At 38.5% G+C, this 20,322-nt stretch overlaps 1 protein-coding gene across 2 annotated transcripts in view; it reads right to left on the bottom strand.

Moving 5' to 3' along the window:
- agbl4 (AGBL carboxypeptidase 4) overlaps nt 1-20,322 on the bottom strand; it is a 498,974-nt gene that overhangs the window by 360,987 nt on the left and 117,665 nt on the right. Inside the window, exon 1 of one of the 2 annotated variants that reach the window (XM_079826733.1) lies at nt 13,417-13,535. The exons of the other annotated variant lie outside the window; for it this stretch is intronic. Coding sequence (XP_079682859.1) covers nt 13,417-13,458 — 42 coding nt within the window. The 5' untranslated portion in view covers nt 13,459-13,535. Of the gene's footprint in view, nt 1-13,416; nt 13,536-20,322 lie in introns of those variants that run through there. 2 annotated transcript variants of the gene reach the window in all.

The following is a 20,322-nucleotide window of genomic DNA, read 5'->3' as shown; positions in this document are numbered from 1 at the left end:
TCGTATTTACCATGTTTACTATGGTTAGCGAGCATAGTCTTTTGCATTGTATATAAATATTTCTGCCTTATACAGTGATCAGAATTCCACATAGGATCACAAACAGAAGTAATTTAAAACACTAGCTGCTGTCTGAAAGTGAGTTTTGAGCTGAAATTGTTTTAAAAGTCTTTAATGCTGATGTTTGCTGACATATGAAATCATCCGTGTTGCTGCCATCTCCAGACTTAGATAACGCGTTTGTTCGTAACCACTCCAGAAGCCCGAGCTGGCACACTTTAGACCAAGGTATTCAGCAGGCCAAAAAACCCTGGCCGTTGACCCCAAGGAAGCCCTGATAAGGCCTGATGAAGCCCTGGAAGTGACAGTGGAAACGCGACTGGCCCAGGCACGTACTAGCATGCCCGCCTTTGGCCCGACAGTGGAAACTAAAAAAAGTGTAAGTGTATTTTAACATTGACAGATTGGCTCACCTTTCACTTCTATTGTAAGTGCGTCAGTGAACCCTAATTTTTGCCTTTCTTTCTTTCTTTCTTTCTTTGTAAAAACTAATGCAAATTAATGTTTGTGGTAATCGGATCCAAATTCAAATTCAGAATGAGTGTGTACATACAGTATTCCACTTTCAAGAATGTTACATTGATTCATGGTTTCTAGTTCAAGTTAAGATACTTCTGAAACAAATGCTTTAACTACTGTAGGCTACTTGTATATTTTTCATTGTGGTACCACCTGAAAAACAAATAACGCCATCATATAATAAGCAATTAGCTTTCAATCTAAACTTAATTGACTATGTGGATAACAAACAACCATCAAGAAATTGCATTTCTTAATGCCAATTCAGGAGCTGTGGTTCCATTGTTTACATGAGCAAACTGCCAAGCTCTTTTCTTTAGCAACTCATTCCACTGAGGCATCTTATTTAGACTTTGCATTTCATAGCCATCCAATTGCAGCATCCAAAGTAGCCTGCAATTCCACACTTGATTCGTAAATTCAATACTTAATTAAATGAGCCAGATAAAATCATAAATACATTAGGAAAATAAATCACATCAATTTACGTTAGCATTTCAAGGTCTGGTGTTTTTTATCCCATTCTCTTCTCCAAAACCCATTTAATTGTAAATGTAGCTTACTGTTTTCAAGGTTGTGGGTAATATGTCTTCATATTCCCCCTGCATACATTTCCCTATAGCGTCCATCCAGAATTTGTCTCTCCATTATCTCTCAATGCTGTTAATGCTCTGATGGGGACCTGGCTTCATTTAAACACTCACCTGCGGAAACTTTATTTATGCCGGGAAAAGTTATGTGATATGAAGTTATGAAACTGTGAATGCTCTGTTAGATAATAAGAGCTATTTATTACATACTCTTAAGTGTATAACAACTCATTTCAATTGTAAACTTTACAAGTTCACTAAAAATATTTCATAATATACTATAATTAAGATATACACTCCATTCAAATACTTTGTGCAGATGAAACGTCACTGTATTGATTAAAATTAAATGAACTCAATTCTCTTGCAGTTAACAGCCTCAACTCTCCTTACAGAGTCTGAAGCTAAGCATGTCAGGAACTAGAAATCTGCTATAACTTATTCGGTTTGAGTTCTGCTTTTCTATAAAGTGCAATGGACTTTCAGTTATATTTGAGTCAAATTACTGTAACTTGATTCTTTTAGTAATTTTCATTGTTAGGTTTTACAGTGACCAAAGCATGTAATATGTGAGATGGTGGTCCAGTGGGTTAAACCATGGAACTGACACGCAGAAGGTGTTCGATCCCAGCTGTCACCACCAGTGTGTCCTTGAGCAAGGCACTTTGCTCCATGTTGCTCCAGGGGGATTGTCCCTGTAATAAGGGCACTGTAAGTCGCTTTGGATAAAAGCGTCTGCCAAATGCATAAATGTAAATGTAAATGTAATAACTGAGCTTAAAAGAACTGGATGAACATATTAATTCACATATTCTTAGGGATTCATGACACAAAGTGGGTTTCAGGATTGAAAAACAATGCTACGTGAAAATAGAGTGCAACAATCAGGATACGGAAGTAAAAACTTCATAAACCTTTAAAGACGGTCTTACTATTTGCTTCTGTTGAAGCCATTAGCCTGCATTATTTCAACTTAGTTTTAAAATAATTGTGTTTAACAGCGAAATTTGTGGTGGAAAAACTACATTACCCATGATGCTGTACAGCAAATTCCACCAATCAGAGAGTTGAAACAAGCAAAACGTGCCAAAAGAGTCTACATTTTTAAATAAGTAGTTTAATATTTCTCCATTTTTAATTCGATGCTTCCAAAATCTTTAGTGCTTCGGTCACACATAACATTAGGAATCTTAAAGGAACACTCCACCTTTTTTGAAAATATGCTCATTTTACAAGTCCCCTAGAGTTAAATAGTTGAGTTTTACCGTTTTTGAATCCATTCAGCCGATCCATTCAGCCGATAGAAAATCGCAACTTTTCATTTTCAGTTGGTCTTAGCCCACGATGTAACTGTAGAAGAGTCAAGTTTTAAATAGGAAAAATATTGAAAGTGTCTTTGGCCATTTTTTGAATGAGATGCTAATGGACTGATTAGAATCAATGATGTATGCTAAGCTATGCTAAAAGTGCTACCGCCAGATACAAAGATCGGCTGAATGAATTCAAAAAACGGTAAAACTCAACTATTTAACTCTAGGGGACTTGTAAAATGAGCATATTTTCAAAAAAAGTGGAGTGTTCCTTTAATTACCGGTAATATGTACTTACATCAAAAAATAAGTAATTAATAATAACAATTATTCTGTTCATGTTGTCTTGCAACACTTTTGCTGCTATTGAGGTGGGATACAGGTAAGGTTAGGGACAGGCTTGGTGGTATGGGTAGGTTAAGGTGTAACGGAAGACTCAACAGTGTAATAATAGATGTAATTACAGAAATTAACTACAGCTTTAATTACATGCAGGTATTTTTTTTTTAAATATAAGTTCAATGTAAAAACATGTACAGTAAGTACACAAATAAGTGCATTGTATCAAATGATTCATTTAAATATAATTCATTATAGTACATAGTCTAAGATGCTTAATATCAATTGGGACCAGTGCTTCTTATGCATATATGGTTTACTAAAGAACTAGAGAATGAAAAGTACTTTGTGTAGCAGCGTAAGAGTGAACACACTCCTGCATCTCAAAAAGCCTCATTCAAAGTAAAGAAGGAAAAAAAAAGGAAAAGTAAACAATTTCTAGAGATTTGGTTCATCACCCTTTTGATAAAAAACATCTTTCAGCCGACTCGTTCAAATCTGAGAGGGTGGAAAAGAAGCGAGATTCTGTTCTGAGAGTTCTCCAGAGTTTGGGTCAAGGTGATCCATTGGTCAATGGAGCTGAAGTGCAGCGTGAAACAGGACCACGAGGTGTGTGTCGAAAAGAGCGACTTCACCTTTGAGAGGGGCAAACAAAAGCAGGGAGTGAGGGGGGCCGCGGCGATGGACTTTAGCTTGATTAAATGGTCAGTGAGTCGGAAAACAACCCTGATGTGATCTGTGACCCCGGGCCAAAATCTTTTTACGGAAAAGATTAAACGAAAACACCTTCAAAAGGAGCCACAGGGACAAAGTCAAGTTAGCTTCTCTGAAGAGGAAAAACAAGAAAAGAGACTCACAATATTAACATTGTGCACACTACTGACTGTAAGCCAATATGGACTATCTTCTTTCAAAAAACAGCCCCCCCCCCCCAATAAATAATAACTGTAACTAACTTTTAACTAATTATACTATTTAAAACAAAAGATAAGTGTGGCAAACAGGGCGGGCCGAGAGCCGTGGGAACAGTGTGAGGCTGGTGGCGCCAATGCTAATGCGCATTACGGAGGAGCTCCCGGAGCATAAAAGGTGGAGTGACAATAATGCAAGGGGATAGAGGACCAGGCCTGGGACATTTATATTAGTGTTTTTATTATGTTTACATAGGGCAGTTGTCTGTGAGGGGCTGCCGAAATACCTTCATTTTCTGTTTATTTTTGGATTAAAAACAACTTTAGTTAGTGTGTAATTTTGTTGTTTGAGCATAAAAAACACCTGCAAAGTTGCGACACTCAAAATTCAAAGAAAAGGGACATTTTATTTTAAAGAAATTGCTTTTTTAAGGACTACAACCAACAGCTGGTAGGGACTACAACAAGCTTCTCGTGGGTTAGTGACATCACTAACCCTAAAATTTACATAAACCTCGCCCCCGGGAACACGCAACAAAGGCCATGTTGAGAAGAGGAAGAGTCATTAGTAGTGTTGTTACCATGCCGTCGAAACGCTGAACCTTCCTGAACATTATAATGCAAATATAGCTCTCTTTGTTGCACATTTTGCGGAGGACAGCAGTTCCCACTTTAAAAGCAGAAGCTGATGTTTATAGGCCACAACCTGTAAGTATGTTTCATTCTTTGTTGATGTGTTTCCCATGAATAGTTTCTATCGATATTTTTATGCTGTAGCAAGGGCGTAAACAAAGGCAAACGCTGTTGGCTCTACAAGCCAGATACCTAATTGCTAATTAAAAATTATCCGACAAACACCAACAAAATTCTTTTTTAATCCCACTAGCGAACTTCGAATGTTGGTGTTTGTTGAAGTTTAAGTGATCAGTGTTAATACAGGCACGCTAAACATGGTTCTGTGTTTGATATGGCCACTGTAATAAATCCATGATTAGTCTTCGTAATGGTCTCATCGTTCTGGCGACAGATACATGGCTACACTCGTTGTATAAAGACAAAACTAACGGTGCTCAACAGTCAGTAGCGATCACTATAGATCCAGTCTGTAATCAAATAATCCCTTTGAGAACTGTGGAATCATTTGTTAGAACGATTATTTGTATGTACGATTATGCTGTACTCAAGCGTTAATAAGGCTAGACCATATATCAAAAGCTAACATAAACAGTAGGAGCATTTACAAATAACAGCGTATCTACAAAGTATGAGACAACTACAAATAAAAAACATGCCATTCTGAAACGCCCTGTAACAGTTGTTCTTGCGCAGGTTCAGCTCAATCCTCTTCACTAATATTCTCTGGATCTGATTGGGCTCAAATTGATAAGGCAATATTGCTGCCATTGTTTATTACAGTACACCTGAGCATATGCAACTACCCGTAATGGTAAGGGGCGTGACATTTCCAGACAACGTGCACTAGGCGGTTAGCGGATCACAACACACTGGGCCAGATAACCAATCTGAGCCCATTGCGTATTTCTGAGGGAGGAGCTTCATAGAACCGGGAAGCTATCCGGCCGTTTTTACAAGAAGGGACACAGTGTGTAGAATAAAGGTAAAATATGTGAAAAAAATTTAAACAAAGCATGAACCCATGTTACAGTACACCCCATAAACACAATCAAGCCTTCGAAAAAAGCTGATCAACCACCCCTTCAAAAAAATTCCCACACTTTAGATTGGGCTCTATATTTTTTGTAATAACAGCAGATTTTCAGCATATGCCATCAATGGGGATGACCCTAAACAGTGCCACAAATCAATGCATTCCACGCAAATCGATTAATTTACGCGAGCAATTACATTGACGTGTCGTTCCAGCCCTAAACTACATGGTTAACAACACTTTTTAAAATAAACTTTATTCTGCCATATGTTTTGGCCCTCAATGTGCAATATCATGTATGAGTAAGCAAAAAGTCAAAAATACATACAAAAATGTGATCGTAATCTGCTTTCGGACTATCATTGAGGAGATCTCATCAAGGTTACTGTCAGATAGAAAATATAAGCAGTCACCTCTTGTATTTCCCACTGACAAAGAGAGAACGGAGAGAATTTATCATCAGACGAATTTCAGCAACTGCAGCAATTCATTTACTTATGCAAGAGTAGCAACAATCTCATTTAGTAAATCAGATTCATGAAGCCACACACTGAACATTCATTCATTTCTGCTCTGATGTGAATGCAGCACAGAACCTCTCCACAAGACAGAAGTCTGCCATAATGAAGTTATGTTAATACACTTAAAGACTGATATACTATATATACACTGATTAGGCATAACATTCCTAATATTGTATTGGTCCCTCTTTTGCTGCCAAAACAGCCCTGACCCATCGAGGCATGGACTCCACTAGACCCCTGAAGGTGTGCTGTGGTATCTGGCACCAAGATGTTAGCAGCAGATCCTTTAAGTCCTGTAAGTCCTTTGCTTGGTGGCAGAGCGCATTATCCTGCTGAAAGAGCCACAGCCACCAGGGAATACCGTTTCCATGAAAGGGTGTACATGGGTTGCAACAATGCTTAGGTAGGTGGTACGTGTCAAAGTAACATCCACATGGATGGCAGGACCCAAGGTTTCCCAGCAGAACATTGCCCAAAGCATCACACTTCCTCCGCTGGCTTGCTTTCTTCCTATAGTGTATCCTGGTGCCATGTGTTCCCCAGGTAAGCGACGCACATGCACCCGGTCATCCACGTGATGTAAAAGAAAACGTGTTTCATCGAACCAGGTTGCCTTCTTCCATTGCTCTGTGGTCCAGTTCTGATGCTCACGTCACACTGTTGGAGCTTTCGGCAGTGGTCAGGGGTCAGCATGGGCACCCTGACTGGTCTGCGGCTATGCAGCCCCATACGCAACAAACTGCAATGCACTGTGTATTCTGACACCTTTCTATCAGAACCAGCATTAACTTCTTGAGCAATTTGAGCTACAGTAGCTCATCTGTTTGATCAGACCACACGGGCCAGCCTTCGCTCCCCACGTGCATCAATGAGCCTTGCCCGTCCATGACCCTGTCACCGGTTCACCACTGTTCCTCCTTAGACCACTTTTGATAGATACTGACCACTGCAGACCCCACAAGAGCTGCAGTTTTGGAGATGCTCTAACCCAGTCGTCTAGCCATCACAATTTGGCCCTTTCAAACTCGCTCAAATCCTTACGCTTGCCCATTTTTTCTGTTTCAAACACATCAACTTTGAAGACAAAATGTTCACTTGCTGCCTAATATATCCCACCCACTAACAGGTTCCGGGATGAATACATAATCAGTGTTATTCACTTTACCTGTTCATAATCTTATGCCTGATCGGTGTATATATATACATATGTATTATGTACAGTTTTATGTACAGTTAAATACAATGGTAAAAACAATCCACTCTGTCACTTTTGTACTTGTGTGACTTCAGTAGAAAGAAGCATTCTTGATCTGTAAATAGCACATAACACCTATTTCAGACACATACTAAAATGTGCTTTGTTCTGTGAGACACTTAGTTTTGTAATTCAACACCATTTTAATCAGTGACAATCCAATCACAATCATTCTTATGGCAATCAGAGAGAGAATGCACAGAACCATGAGACACACAGAGAGAGAGAATGGTACGGCTGCAGACTTTCATATCTTCCAAGCGGCAGGGACTCAAATCATGTCTCTATGAAGTCTTGATTAAAACGACTTTACAGAGTCAACTGCCCTGTGCGCACAAAACACATAATTTAGTGTTACAATTTAAGTGAAGAAGAATCTTGCAAAGATGTCAAAGCTTTGTCAAGGGATTATGGCGAAAAGCGTTGACTCTCAGAATAAAGTATTCTTATCAGTCACATTCAAAGCAGAGCAAACTGAAGTTGAGTTCTGTACATAAGCTATGAGTGGAGACTTGAAGAATGCAGGGGGAAAAAAAAAATCAATAAATGAGCGTCATATAGATGAGCGGACTCACACATAAAGTGCATGCATGTTTGTCAGCTATCTGTCTCGCTCTGGAGCAAAAATCTGTCTCTCCTCATTTACTGATGGCTTTAAATTTAAAATGAAACAGACTTCCCAAACCAGTCAACATGACAAAATAAAACAGAAAAGAATTAAAATTGTTTATTTAATTATGAAAAAATATTTAAATGGTAAGATTTTAGAAAGTTTGCATTTCCTATATCCTTAAAAAGGGCGTAGACCAGGGGTCCCCAACCTTTTTTTTTTTTTAACAAAGATCTAAATTTGTCAGTGTGCCGGGATCTACCCTGGCTGAAATGAGATTAGCGTTCTAGCATACTACTCTTGCCATTCCTGCCGAATATTTATATGAAATAGTAGGAGTAGTATGTTAATATGCAATTTCGAATTTATAATTTTTTACCTCAAATACAACACTATATCCATCAGCCTTCACTGCGCGATGACTTCCAGTAAGTGAGGTCAGGACACGATCTGGCGCATAGACATATAGCGCCGGAAGTGATCTCTTGCGTGTATCTCTACGCCATATCGTGTACATTGACCTCACTCACCGGAAGTCATCGTGCAGTGAAGGCTGTTGGACATAGTGTTGTACTTGAGGTAAAAAAATATATAAATACTGTTAGTTTTCATGTCTTAAGACATCAATGTGTCGCCACGAGCTGCAGGGTTTAATATGGATTTCTCTGTGCATGTTTTTTTTACTCTCATAGTTCTCATACTATCATTTGTTACCATTCACATGCATTAAACGACTGACAGACTGTAACGGTTGGAGTTAAAAATCTTCATTTGTGTTCTACTGAAGAAACAAAGTCCCCTATATCTTGGATGCCCTTGGGGTAAGCAGTTAAACATCAAATTTTTATTTTTGGGTGAACTGTCCCTTTAAGACAGTTGAAAAGAAAAGATGAAAACGGATGTGCAACAGTATGGGATCTGTGCAGCTTTTAAAGTGACGGCAGATTTTCCTGATGCATCTCTATGATAACGTTTATCAAACAACAAAAGACAACGAAAAAATTAACTCGCTGTTCTAGACAGAATAACTTTTGTGACTATATTTGTAATGTATAGCCTATATTTTATTAATAAAGTGCAGTGTTATTTTATATTTGATTGCAGGTTCTGTACATGAATACCTGAAAATGTTTATTTCAAACGTATCTTTGTATTTATTTGTGCAATTGCTAATTTGTCTATTTGTTCTTTTTTAATTACTGAGTGTTTACTTGTCTTAATAATGACTATTATATTATATGACTATTACTAAGAATAATAACTTGTCTAATAATGCTTGAAATGTATATTAGTAGTTGTTTTTGCTATGGTATATATAAACCATAGGCAAAAGTTTCTTGTGCTCTTTAGCCTGTTGATTTTTGTTCATGGTATTCAGCTACAATTAAATGTTTTGCAATAAGAATAAATGCGAATGATATCTAAGGTTTTTTTACCTGATTGGAATCGATAAGAATCGGAATCGATAAGCAGAATCGGAACCGGAGTTGTTCAAATTCCACCGATACCCAACAGTAAGTACACTGCAAGTACATTGAAAGTGCATGTACTGTAAAACAAAGTGCAACCTTTTAGGTGATCCCAGCCTAAAAGAAAAGTAATTTCAGAGGTTAAGTATAGTTATATGATGTTACAAATGTTAACTGATGAATCGTGCACAATAGCACCAGGAATGAAGAAAATAAACAGTTTACAGCCAACAATATGAAATGAGACACTCCTGAGCCAAAAGGAAACAAACAGCCCACACAAGCTACGGCCACCCTCAACCTCACCTTTCTAAACGGTCACACCACATGGGAAATAGTCTTACTACACAGACCGACATAAAAGCACAATTATTCCAATGTTACACCACCTCGCTTTTCCTCTCAAAGTCTGCTTCTCATCCTTGTGTGAGGAGGAGAAAGGTGACTTTCATAGAACAGCAGAGAAGCTGACTCAGATAGTCCTGAGCCCTGGCAGGCCACAGGGGCGGCTTTCTCTCTCTACCCCAGTCTGAGCTCACCGTGTGTGGGTATTTTTATAAGAAGGCTGCCTGTGGTCCGTAATGGGCTGAAGCCAGATATCATTAGGTGTGTGAGTCAGGGCAGACTGATATACTCCTGCTGTATTGAGCTGGATAAATATAATCCATCTCTTCCATCCATTAGTTATTTATACCCAAGACCTTAATGCATTCTTTTTTTGGAGCACATTTTGCTTGCAGTGCCAGATCCGTATCTGCATTGGTGTGTCCGGCTGGGTTCAAACATCACCCACGCCTGCAGGCGAGATGTACATCTACTAGTTATCAGATACGACAGCTGGTTTATTGGTCGGGAACGCTCTCATTGGCCAAATGAGGCGATCAGTAGCATTAAAGAAAATGAGACTGCGGCAGTTATGCACAGAAGCTGTACCTTTTGGGATGGAGGTGTTTTGATGGAATGTTCCGTGAAGGTAAAAGGTTCTACCCTGGAAAATAGAAAGGCACGAGGTGACGCTGAGCTTTATTTGCGGGATGAGACAGACAGATTGTGTTTCAAGGTCTCTGGTGCTGATCTGAAACCATTCCACCTGCTTCCATTACAGAAAAGGTAGTTCCAGGCTGGAAAAATCAACTCCAAGTTAGCAGACGTATTCATAATACATAAGACTTGTAAACTCTAGCCACTTAATTTTCTAAGCCCCTTTAAATTAAAACGTACTACTCACAAACTGATTTTAAATTAGAAAATTTAACATACATAAATTATATATTATACTTAAAGCTGCACTATGTAACATTTTTGCAGTAAAATATCCAAAAACCACTAGGCCTGTTATATATTTTGTTCAGTTGAGTACTTACAATATCCCAAATGTTTCCAACTATTTGTAAATCATGAGAAATTTGCTATTTTAATCAAGGAACAGGGATGTGTGAGGGAGTCGCCTGTCAATTGCGTCATATCTGCATTACCCTCGGTTTCCGGTTTTGCAGAAACTGCAGTGTGCAACAAGTGTCATAGCAGCCGCCGAGCGAACGCACAGAGTAACATCAGAACATCATTTTCAACACACTCAGATGTATCTAATATGATAAACAGAGCTGTGTTACCTCATACTCATGACCGGAAAAGCGGAAATGGCGCCAGCGACTGTGGCACAATAAAAGTCCCGCTGCTCGCAAGGCGTGTGTTGCGTTCATCTTATTAAAGGTGCCCTAGAATGCATTGATACAATATTGTTCTCTGATATCTACATAGAAGGTACAGTATGTGGCTTTGGTTAGGGCAAAAACACTCCAGATACAGTTTTACAGGTCCATTTACAACCCTAGGACTTATCCCTAGAATGAAATGGTTTGTTTTTGCCTTATTTGGAAGGGTCATGAATAATAATGATGAGCTCTGCTCTGATTGGCTCATTTCTGTAGCTCTGAAGTGCAGTTATTCAGCAAACACAATCACAAACAGCACAAGCGGCTCGTGAGTCGTGACAGAACACAGACCGACTGAATGACACTTCAAGCAGAAAATGTCAAATGGAGATTGCTGAAATGCAGCTTACTTGTTTATTGGTGTTGGTGCACATGGTTGCCAGATTGCACATTTTAAGTAAAACACAGGATAGAATACGTGTTTTTTTAACAGAAAAGCTCTGATTGGGGAATTTAAATGACTGAAATCTGGCAACCACAAGCACGAACACTTGAACGCTTCTGCTTTTTGTTTAAGTTTTTATTTTTCTAAACTACATTTTAGTCTCGTCTTTTTTCGTCAGTGATATTGCATGTTTATATAGTCACAATAATCATTTAAGGACGTTTGTGTCATCTCGTCTTGTCTTAGTCATGGCAAAAAAGGTCGTCAATGGACATTTTTCGTAATTTTTTCGTTAACGAAATGAACACTAGTCAGAGCAAACTGATAACTTTGAATTAAATTGTTGCGGTATCCTGTTATAGATCAACATCAACCATGTCTGTTGAGAGTTCTGTTCTGTGGGAAGGGCATGAAAAGTGCTCACATCCCCTGCACAGCCTGAACATAACATTTACAGCCATGATCTGCCGTTTTCACTATATTGTCCTCATCTTCACAATACCTGCAGAACTTCTGATGATTGGGCCGTGCAGGTCCACGTTAATACTGCCTGCCTTGAACATGGGCTAGTAGGTGATATGCAAATTTGGGGAGGCGTAAATATTAATGATCCCGACTGTTACGTCACAGTCTGTGTTATGTTGGGATTCACCCGTTTTTTCAGTGGTCTTTTTCAAACACAAGATTTACTTATGAAGGAGGAAACAATGGTGTTCGAGGCTCATGGTATGTTAGTTCCATGTACAGAACTCTTATTATTCAACTATGCCAAGGTAAATACAGTTTTCCATTCTAGGGCACCTTTAACAAATCGCTCCAGCAGCCTTGCTCAGCTCCACAGCACTCAGTCCTGCTCTGCTTCATACTACAGTAACGTTAATAATCGCATCCATGAACATGATCTCTGCCCGAGTCCTATCCCGATTATTTTCAACCAGCTGTGAGGTGAAGACCACATGTCCATTTAAGCTACGCCTTTGTTTTGAATAGGCGACCTCTAGCGGATGGAAAAGTTACATAGTGCACCTTTAACTTGACTATTTGTGGGTACCTAGGAATATCATCTGTAATGTGATCGCTCAGTTCTCAAGCCAGTGTTGGTTTTTAAGAGCGGTCTGCAGAGCACCAGCTCCATTTTGGTGGAAAAGGGGTATGAGAGGCCTCAATGCGTTCAAGTGGACTAGTTTTGTATTTTGGGATGTTTTTGAGACTTTCAGATAAGTGTGATGCCCTGCTCGGAGTCACCTAGTGTCATCATCCGTCAGTGCAGAGGACTGTGTGTGTTTTTGAAGGGTCACTCTCTTTCCTCTCTCCATCTTTTTCTCTCGTTCTCGCTCTCACTGGATTTGACAGGTAAAGGAAACGGAGCACCAGAGCATGACAGCTAACAATGACCCTCTTCTCCCATTACACACACGCATACACACACACACACACACACACACATATTCAACCCTTTGGTGGTCAAACCCTCTTTCTTCATCTAGAGCAAACACTTAAGGCCAGTTTAATGGGTCTACAGGCAGCCTTCCGCCCAATCGCAGCTCACAGGCTCATAAGAATGTGGGTAGGGAGATGTGTACTTCCCGCGCATGATTAAAAGTGTGTGTGTATGTGTGTGTGTTTCAGCACCTGCTGTCAGGAGTGGATGTGATGCTGACAGGTCAGTAATGTAGGATTAGGCTGGAGGGATTTCTGCTTGCTGCTGCTCTGCGGAGATGTCCTTGGAAAGGACGCAGTCCACTGCGGAGTGACTTCGCTACTTCGACTTCCCTTCCCACAATGCGTTTAATAGAGCGAATAGAACGGAGGCAGGATGTTTGCATCACATCTCCGACTCGGGGATTCTTTACCTGCGCTTTTATCTAAACGGCCTCTTTCAGCGGCAGTCAAAGAAACACTTTCCCTAACAAACGTGTCGCACGTCCTTAAGTCGCAAATGAAAGGGAAAGGAGAGGGAGAGTGTGGGCGAAAGAGAAGAGAAAAGTCTCGTTTTATTTTTATGCGTCTCCGTCGATGCAAAGGCTCGCCGGGACACAAAGGAAGCCATTACTGCTTACCATTTGTTGAATTCTCTGGTGCCAGAAAACTGACAGGTCCATTTCTCTCGGCGTTCAGAAAGAAAGCGCGAGAGACAGCCATCGCACAGGACACCTAATTACCTCACATTGTGAGGGACAATACAGCCGGCGATAAGCCACCCTACTTAGGAGAGGGCCGTGCGGTTTGTGCATGAGCGTATGTGCGTGGGAGGACACGTGTGCGCCGGACAGACGTGAACTGCGTGATCTCTGCATCCGTCTCGGTCCGAGCGGCAGACAGCGATGAAAGTCGCTCAAATGACTAATGTCTTCAGTGGTGAAAAATTAATGATTTTTCTAGCCAGGGTTAATGGACATGTCAAACACAGAAAATGAGTTGTTTGAAAGTAAATTACTGTAATCTATATTTAGGCAACTCAGTTAGCCTCATCAAGAGAGTTTCAACAACACCAATGAGACTGTCTCCCTCTTGCACACACGCAGAGGAGCTTCTTCTAACTTCTGTCTCACGGAGAGATACCGCGAGCGAGCTTTGGCAGGGATTCACACATCCAGACACTTGTCCAGGAGCAGAGGACCAGGTGATCTTTCATAGGAATACACAGAACAATACATGACAGCAGTCCAAAATGGGACGGTTCACGTGCACTGAGGAGGCGTATTACTCGAACAAGGCGGTTCTACAACAAACGCTTGATAAATGTGTTTTGCAGCCGCATTGTTTATGTCCTGAAGACTTGAAATATGAGGTTACAAAACTCATCCTGAAAGAAGAAAAAAAGCTAAAGAGGAGGGAGATGAAGACGCAAACAGAAGCTATCAGAGATTCCATAGGGGGAGCTATTGATGTGCACAAATGCCATTGCAGCACTAAAAGCCTGTGTGTGTGTTTGAGAGTGTGGGACCATCCCAATTCAGACACGGGCTGAGCTCAGTCAGACTGGAGAAAAGATTGAGACACAGGCAGGTTTCTGTGAAGAATGATTCAGACTATTTTCAGCAGACACAAAAAAGCTACTGTGTGCTAACAAGATCTGTTATGCCAAAATTGGCTCACTGAACACATTCAAAATAAAAATGAACAACAAAATGTGCCATCTGTCTCATGAATTGATACTTAAATAGTGATGGATTTTCAATACTGTCAAGCATTATAAAATAGCTAGTAAAGCTGGTTTTGTTCGTCTTATTGCTAAAGACCAGTATAGCTGCTCGATTAATTGGATGCTGTCAGCAAAAGAGAAGCTTAAAGGGCTCCCTGCGGATTTCTGCCAAAATAAACGCATAATGGCTTCACATTTGAAAATGATTCAAGCTATAAATATTACTATTGTAATTTTACAGTTGTACTGTTAAATAATAATAATAAATAATCATTCTTATTATTATTCACAAATAAAAGATTTTTTGTTACAGTAAAAATAATTTTTGTTTTTTGTTTAATCATTTTAATAATAATAGTAATTATTATTAAATACTTGATCTTATTTTACAGTGAAATATTACATTAGTAATATTTCTTATGTAGTTAACAATTTTTTATTTAGTAGCAACAACTATAAAAATAAAAATATAAATATATTATTATTATTGTTATTATTAATATTGTAAATTCAATGATTAATATTGAAAATAAGAATTGTAAATAAAACCAATTATGCACCAACTAATCCACTTTTCATCAAACTAAAAGTACTAAAATCCAGAGATATTGTTAACTTTAAAACTGCACAAATTACGTATAAATTAAATAAACAACAACTATCGAAAAGTATCCAAGGGTTGTTTCAAATGAGAGAGAGAAAGCACCACTTAAGAGGAACTTTTGTATTTCAAAAGAAACTTATACGAACAAATGCTAAATATCACTGCATCACAACCAAAGGAGTTAATTTATGGAACAACTGCAGTCAAGAGATGAAATCATGTACAACAATGAGCAATTTTAAGAGAATATTTAAAATGAATATATTGAATGGATACGAAAAGGACTTGAGGCGTTAGTCTTGTATACTGACAGTATGCTTTCTGGGATTATTTAATAAATCTATTTTTGATGGGTTATTATTCGGTTTGATATAGATAGACGGAAACTAAGAGGATGGATGGAAAGGGTATGCATCTGTGTCTATGTGTATACATGTGTTTGTGTGTATTTTCTTTTCTTTTTTTCTTTAAACTATACTACTAAACTAAAACTAATATTATTTCTGTTTTTCTACTAGATTTAGTTTGTTAGTAACAACAACAACAACAATATTAATTTCAGTCCGAATCCTTTTGACCCTGTCTTCCTGTTTACATTTTCAGAAATCATACTTCTCCCCCTCCTCTCTCATTTCTTCCACATTCGCATGCCCTGTTCTTATCTCTCTATCCATACCGCACAAGGGCGAAACCCCCGAGCCTGCCCACCACACACGACCAGGCACAGAGATAACAGGTGTGTGTTTGTGAGTGGGGCGCCTCTGTGACTGACAGACTGCAAACACAAAGATATGTACCTTGGGCAGGCGTTTGCTGCGGGCTCAGATTGTGTACTATTAGCTGGTGTGGTAAGTGAGTTTGACGGCAGTGAGATTGGAACAGGGAGGGCTGTGCCAGCGATTCAGAGGTCCGGCAGCAGCCAACACAATACACACACAGCACACTGAGGGCCCCCTGGCACTGAGGGCAAGAGCAAAGCAATATGCCAGCGTATGTGAACCAGTACACGGGAGAGAGACGCGATGAGAACAGATGAGATGAGATGGCACAAGATAAGAAGAGCTGAGGTAGTATGAGACTAGACCAGATGAGAGAAAAACTAAAAAGAGGTGACCCCAAAACCAGAGTATATCGGATAGAAGACCAGATGAGAAAATACAAGACAAGAGGCCTGATGTATAAACATGCACATTTATATCAGACTATAATTTTAACTTTTTAAAAGTTTAATTAATATCTTTGTTTTGTTTCCTGTAAAAATCTCTAAACATCAAATAAATGTACCAGTACATGTAAACATCCAATTAATTTCATATATACATTTAAAAGTTTGGGGTTGCAATACTTTTTAATGTTTTTGAAAGACGTCTCTTATGCTCACCAAGGCTGCATTTTCTTGATCATAAATACAGTAAAACAATACAAATGAATTTTGAAATGAATTATGAAATATTACCATTTCCAAAAAAAATTAGGTAATAATTTATTCCTGTGATGTTAAAAAATTCTTCAGTGTCACATTATCATTCTAATACTATATGCCGAATTGGTCCTCAAGAAACATTCATTATTATGTTGAAAACTGCTGTATAATATTTTTGTAGAAACAGTGATAAAAAAATGTCAGGATCATTTGATGAATAGAAGTTCAAAAGAATTTTATTCTTTTGTCACATTATAAATGCCTTCACTGTCACTTTTGATCAATTGCTGAATAAAAGTATTAATGTCTTGGATAAAAAAAAACAAAGCATAATAATAAATAAACAAGTAAACACAGTGCCAGTGGAGTGAGAATTATACACTTATATTAAAAATATATATTAAAAATAAGTGTTTAACATATATTATATATTGAATATAATCAACTGATAAATAAAATTAATTTTATCTGTGTAATAATCAATATTTTCATTATCTCTGTAAAATATTTTTCCTGTTGAAACTGTCATAGGTTTGATTGGCAATATGCATATGAAAATTATACACAGATGACGTTACACATAAAAAGGCACCAAGCTAAGAATTTTAAATAAAACCAGGCAAAGTGTCTCAGCAACAGGGCTGTGAGATGATGTGAGAGGTTGCCTAGTGTCAGGATACAGCGCCACCATCGAGCAGCCACGGCTCTGCTCTCTCTCTCTCTCTCTCTCTCTCTCTCTCTCTCTCTCTCTCTCTCTCTCTCTCTCTCTCTCTCAAAAAGACTTTTATATTTCTAAACAGTTAATGCCAATACTCCACAATGGCTTCTGAAACACTGACAAATCTAGAAATAAATCTCTTCACGCTCTAGTAAGAACCATACATCTGTTTGCTAGTTTTGTCCAGTTCAAGAGCAGGAGATACTGGGTGTGTTGATGCTGTCAGAGAGACAGCTCGGGGACTGGGGTCTGTGCCCGTATGTCTGCCTGGCATTCAAAGTCCCAGCAGTGCCTGGCCTCTTTGCCGCCATTCTAGCTTCGGTCCCTAAGCTGCCACTAACGATCACTCGGCCTGCCCCAGCACACTTAACATGCAGACCATGCTAAAACACAGACACACACACGTAAAATCCAAACCACACATACACAATCTGAATATAAAACTACATGACAGAGAGGGTCTTACGTAAGCAAAACAGTCAGCATTGCACTATTTTGATCTCAAGAACACAGAATTTTGCACACACTGTTGTCGTACTCGTTTCGATCAAAGAGAGCTCCCTGATGATATGTCTCATATTATTGGAACATACTGTAAATACACTTCAATATCATAAATGCTAAATGGGCCACTAAAAAAGTTATAAATGTTTTGCCTAAATTAATCTGCATATAGTTAAAGCTAAAAAAAATAATGTATTTATATTAATAAATAATAAAAATAACAACAAATTGTGTGTGTGTGTGTATGTATGTATGTATGTATGTATGTATGTATGTATGTATGCATATATATATATATATGGACGTAGTGTCCGTGACATCACCCATAGGTTTCTGAAGAGCATTTCAGAAGCCTAAAGTGCGGCCGTTGCCATCTTGGCAGTGCGTCACTCCCGGATAACTGAAAATGGGCAAAGAGGAGCTAACAGGTGGAGTGCGTAGAGCTAACAGACAGCAGACAAACGGCTAGTAGTGACAGCAGCGGCAATCCACCTGACACACAAGTGACCACGCCCTTAATTATGCAGAAATTTAAGGCTTAATATAATTTAAACGAATGAGTTATAAAAAAAAAATTACCCCCCTCACAGTTGTCATGAAGGGCAAAATTAGCCATATAGACCAAAACCACAATTTGTACCAGGTTGTAAACATGTTTTTTTCTGGTGTAAAGTTGGGCATTTTAACATGGAGCTCAATGAGATTCTGCTCCCTTCTGGAGCCTGTCTCTAGCGGCCAGTCGATCAATTGCAGTTTAAGTCACTTCCATATTGGCTTCAAGAGAAACTGGAGGAGGTTGCCGCTTGGGCACAACACACAGTGGGTGTTCCGTTACTAAACAAATCGGTTCAGTGATTCCGTGACCCAGTCACTTGCTTCATTCCAGAATGAATCAGCCGTTTGGAACGAATAAGTTGAACGAATGCTTCTATGACTCATTCATTAAGACTGTGATTTGCTGTCACCTATTGGCAGCTTTAATTTCATAATTAGAAAGTATAATTTATTACCCCTCCTCCCATCAAATTTGTTCTATATTCAAAATTCTATATTTAAAACATTAATCTCATGACATGATTTATGCAGTGTAAATGGATTCACCTTTTAGTGAATATACATTAACAAGGTTGAAAATAAAATGCCTCTGGAAATCAATTTAAACAGTTAAATATTAATGAGAAAGTTAATTTCTGTCACTTCCCTGTAGGTGATATTCCATTAAAATTATATATATATTATAAAAGCAAAGTTAAACATGCCATTTACTATAAAACCAATATAATTAATGCATTACTTGTGAATTTACCTTCAACTGTTTGATCTTCAACATTTTTCATATAATTGTTATAATAATAATAATAATAATCATCATCATTCAAAAGTGCTATAATTATAAATACATACTATAATAAATTATATTATTATTAATAATATTATGGTATAAATGTATAATTAAGAAGGTTCATAATTTCTGAGGGAAAAATAAATAAGGTTGAGGCCAATATAAACTACATGTTTCTGTTTGATATTGTAACTTGACTTGATTCTTAGCAGGACTTGATTTGCTTGAGGTGAGCCACTGCCTTAAAGGGATAGTTCACCCAAAAACGAAAATTAGCCCATGATTTACTCACCCTCAAGTCCTCCTAGGTGTATATGACATTCTTCTTTCAGACAAATAAAAAATGAGTAATATAAAAAAAGTCCAGGCTAATCCAAGCATTATTATATCAGTTGCAGCTCTGTTTTTGAACTCCATAAAATGCATCTGTCTGTCGAATAACGTGCTCCACGCAGCTCTGAGGGGTTAATAAAGGCCTTCTGAAGCGAATCGATGCGTTTGTGTACGAAAAATATCCATATTTAAAACTTTATCAAGTTAAGTTCGAGCCGATCGCCTTCCATGGAAAAGTGTTGAAAATGCCATCTCGCAATTCAAGATGCGTATGTGACGTCTGACGAGCGTACCTGTTCGCGTTTGTCTTTCGATCGGCAGAGGCACTTTCAACACTTTTTCCATTCATTGAACACGGAAGGCGGTCGGCGAAACTTTACCTTATAAAGTTTTAAACATGGATATTTTTCTTCCACAAACGCATCGATTTGCTTCAGAAGGCCTTTATTAACACCCCGGAGCAGTGTGGAGCATGCTATTTGACGGACAGATGCATTTTTTATGGCCTTCAAAAACAAAGCAACTATTACTGCTATTATAACGCTTGGATTAGCCAGGACTTTTTTAATATAACTCCGATTGTATTCGTCTGAAAGAAGAATGTCATATACACCTAGGATGACTTGAGGGAGAGTAAATTTCATTTTTAGGTGAACTATCCCTTTAACTTGACTTGCTTGGTTCATGTGCACTGCAACTTGAGACTTAACGGTAGGGACTAGAAACTTATGACTTGAACACATGTGACTTGCCCCTACCTTTGCTATAAACACTGTAACAATACAAAGCATTTAGAAAATTTGCGAAGATACACTTTAATATAATACTATTAGGACCGCCTACTCGCCTGTTAATGCGCTAACTGCTAGGCCATAGCTCCTACATCATACGTTTGAA

The sequence above is a fragment of the Gobio gobio genome (assembly GCF_949357685.1).
Source record: "Gobio gobio genome assembly, chromosome: 10".
Taxonomy (NCBI): domain Eukaryota; kingdom Metazoa; phylum Chordata; class Actinopteri; order Cypriniformes; family Gobionidae; genus Gobio; species Gobio gobio.
This window is presented reverse-complemented; position numbering and strand designations above follow the sequence as displayed.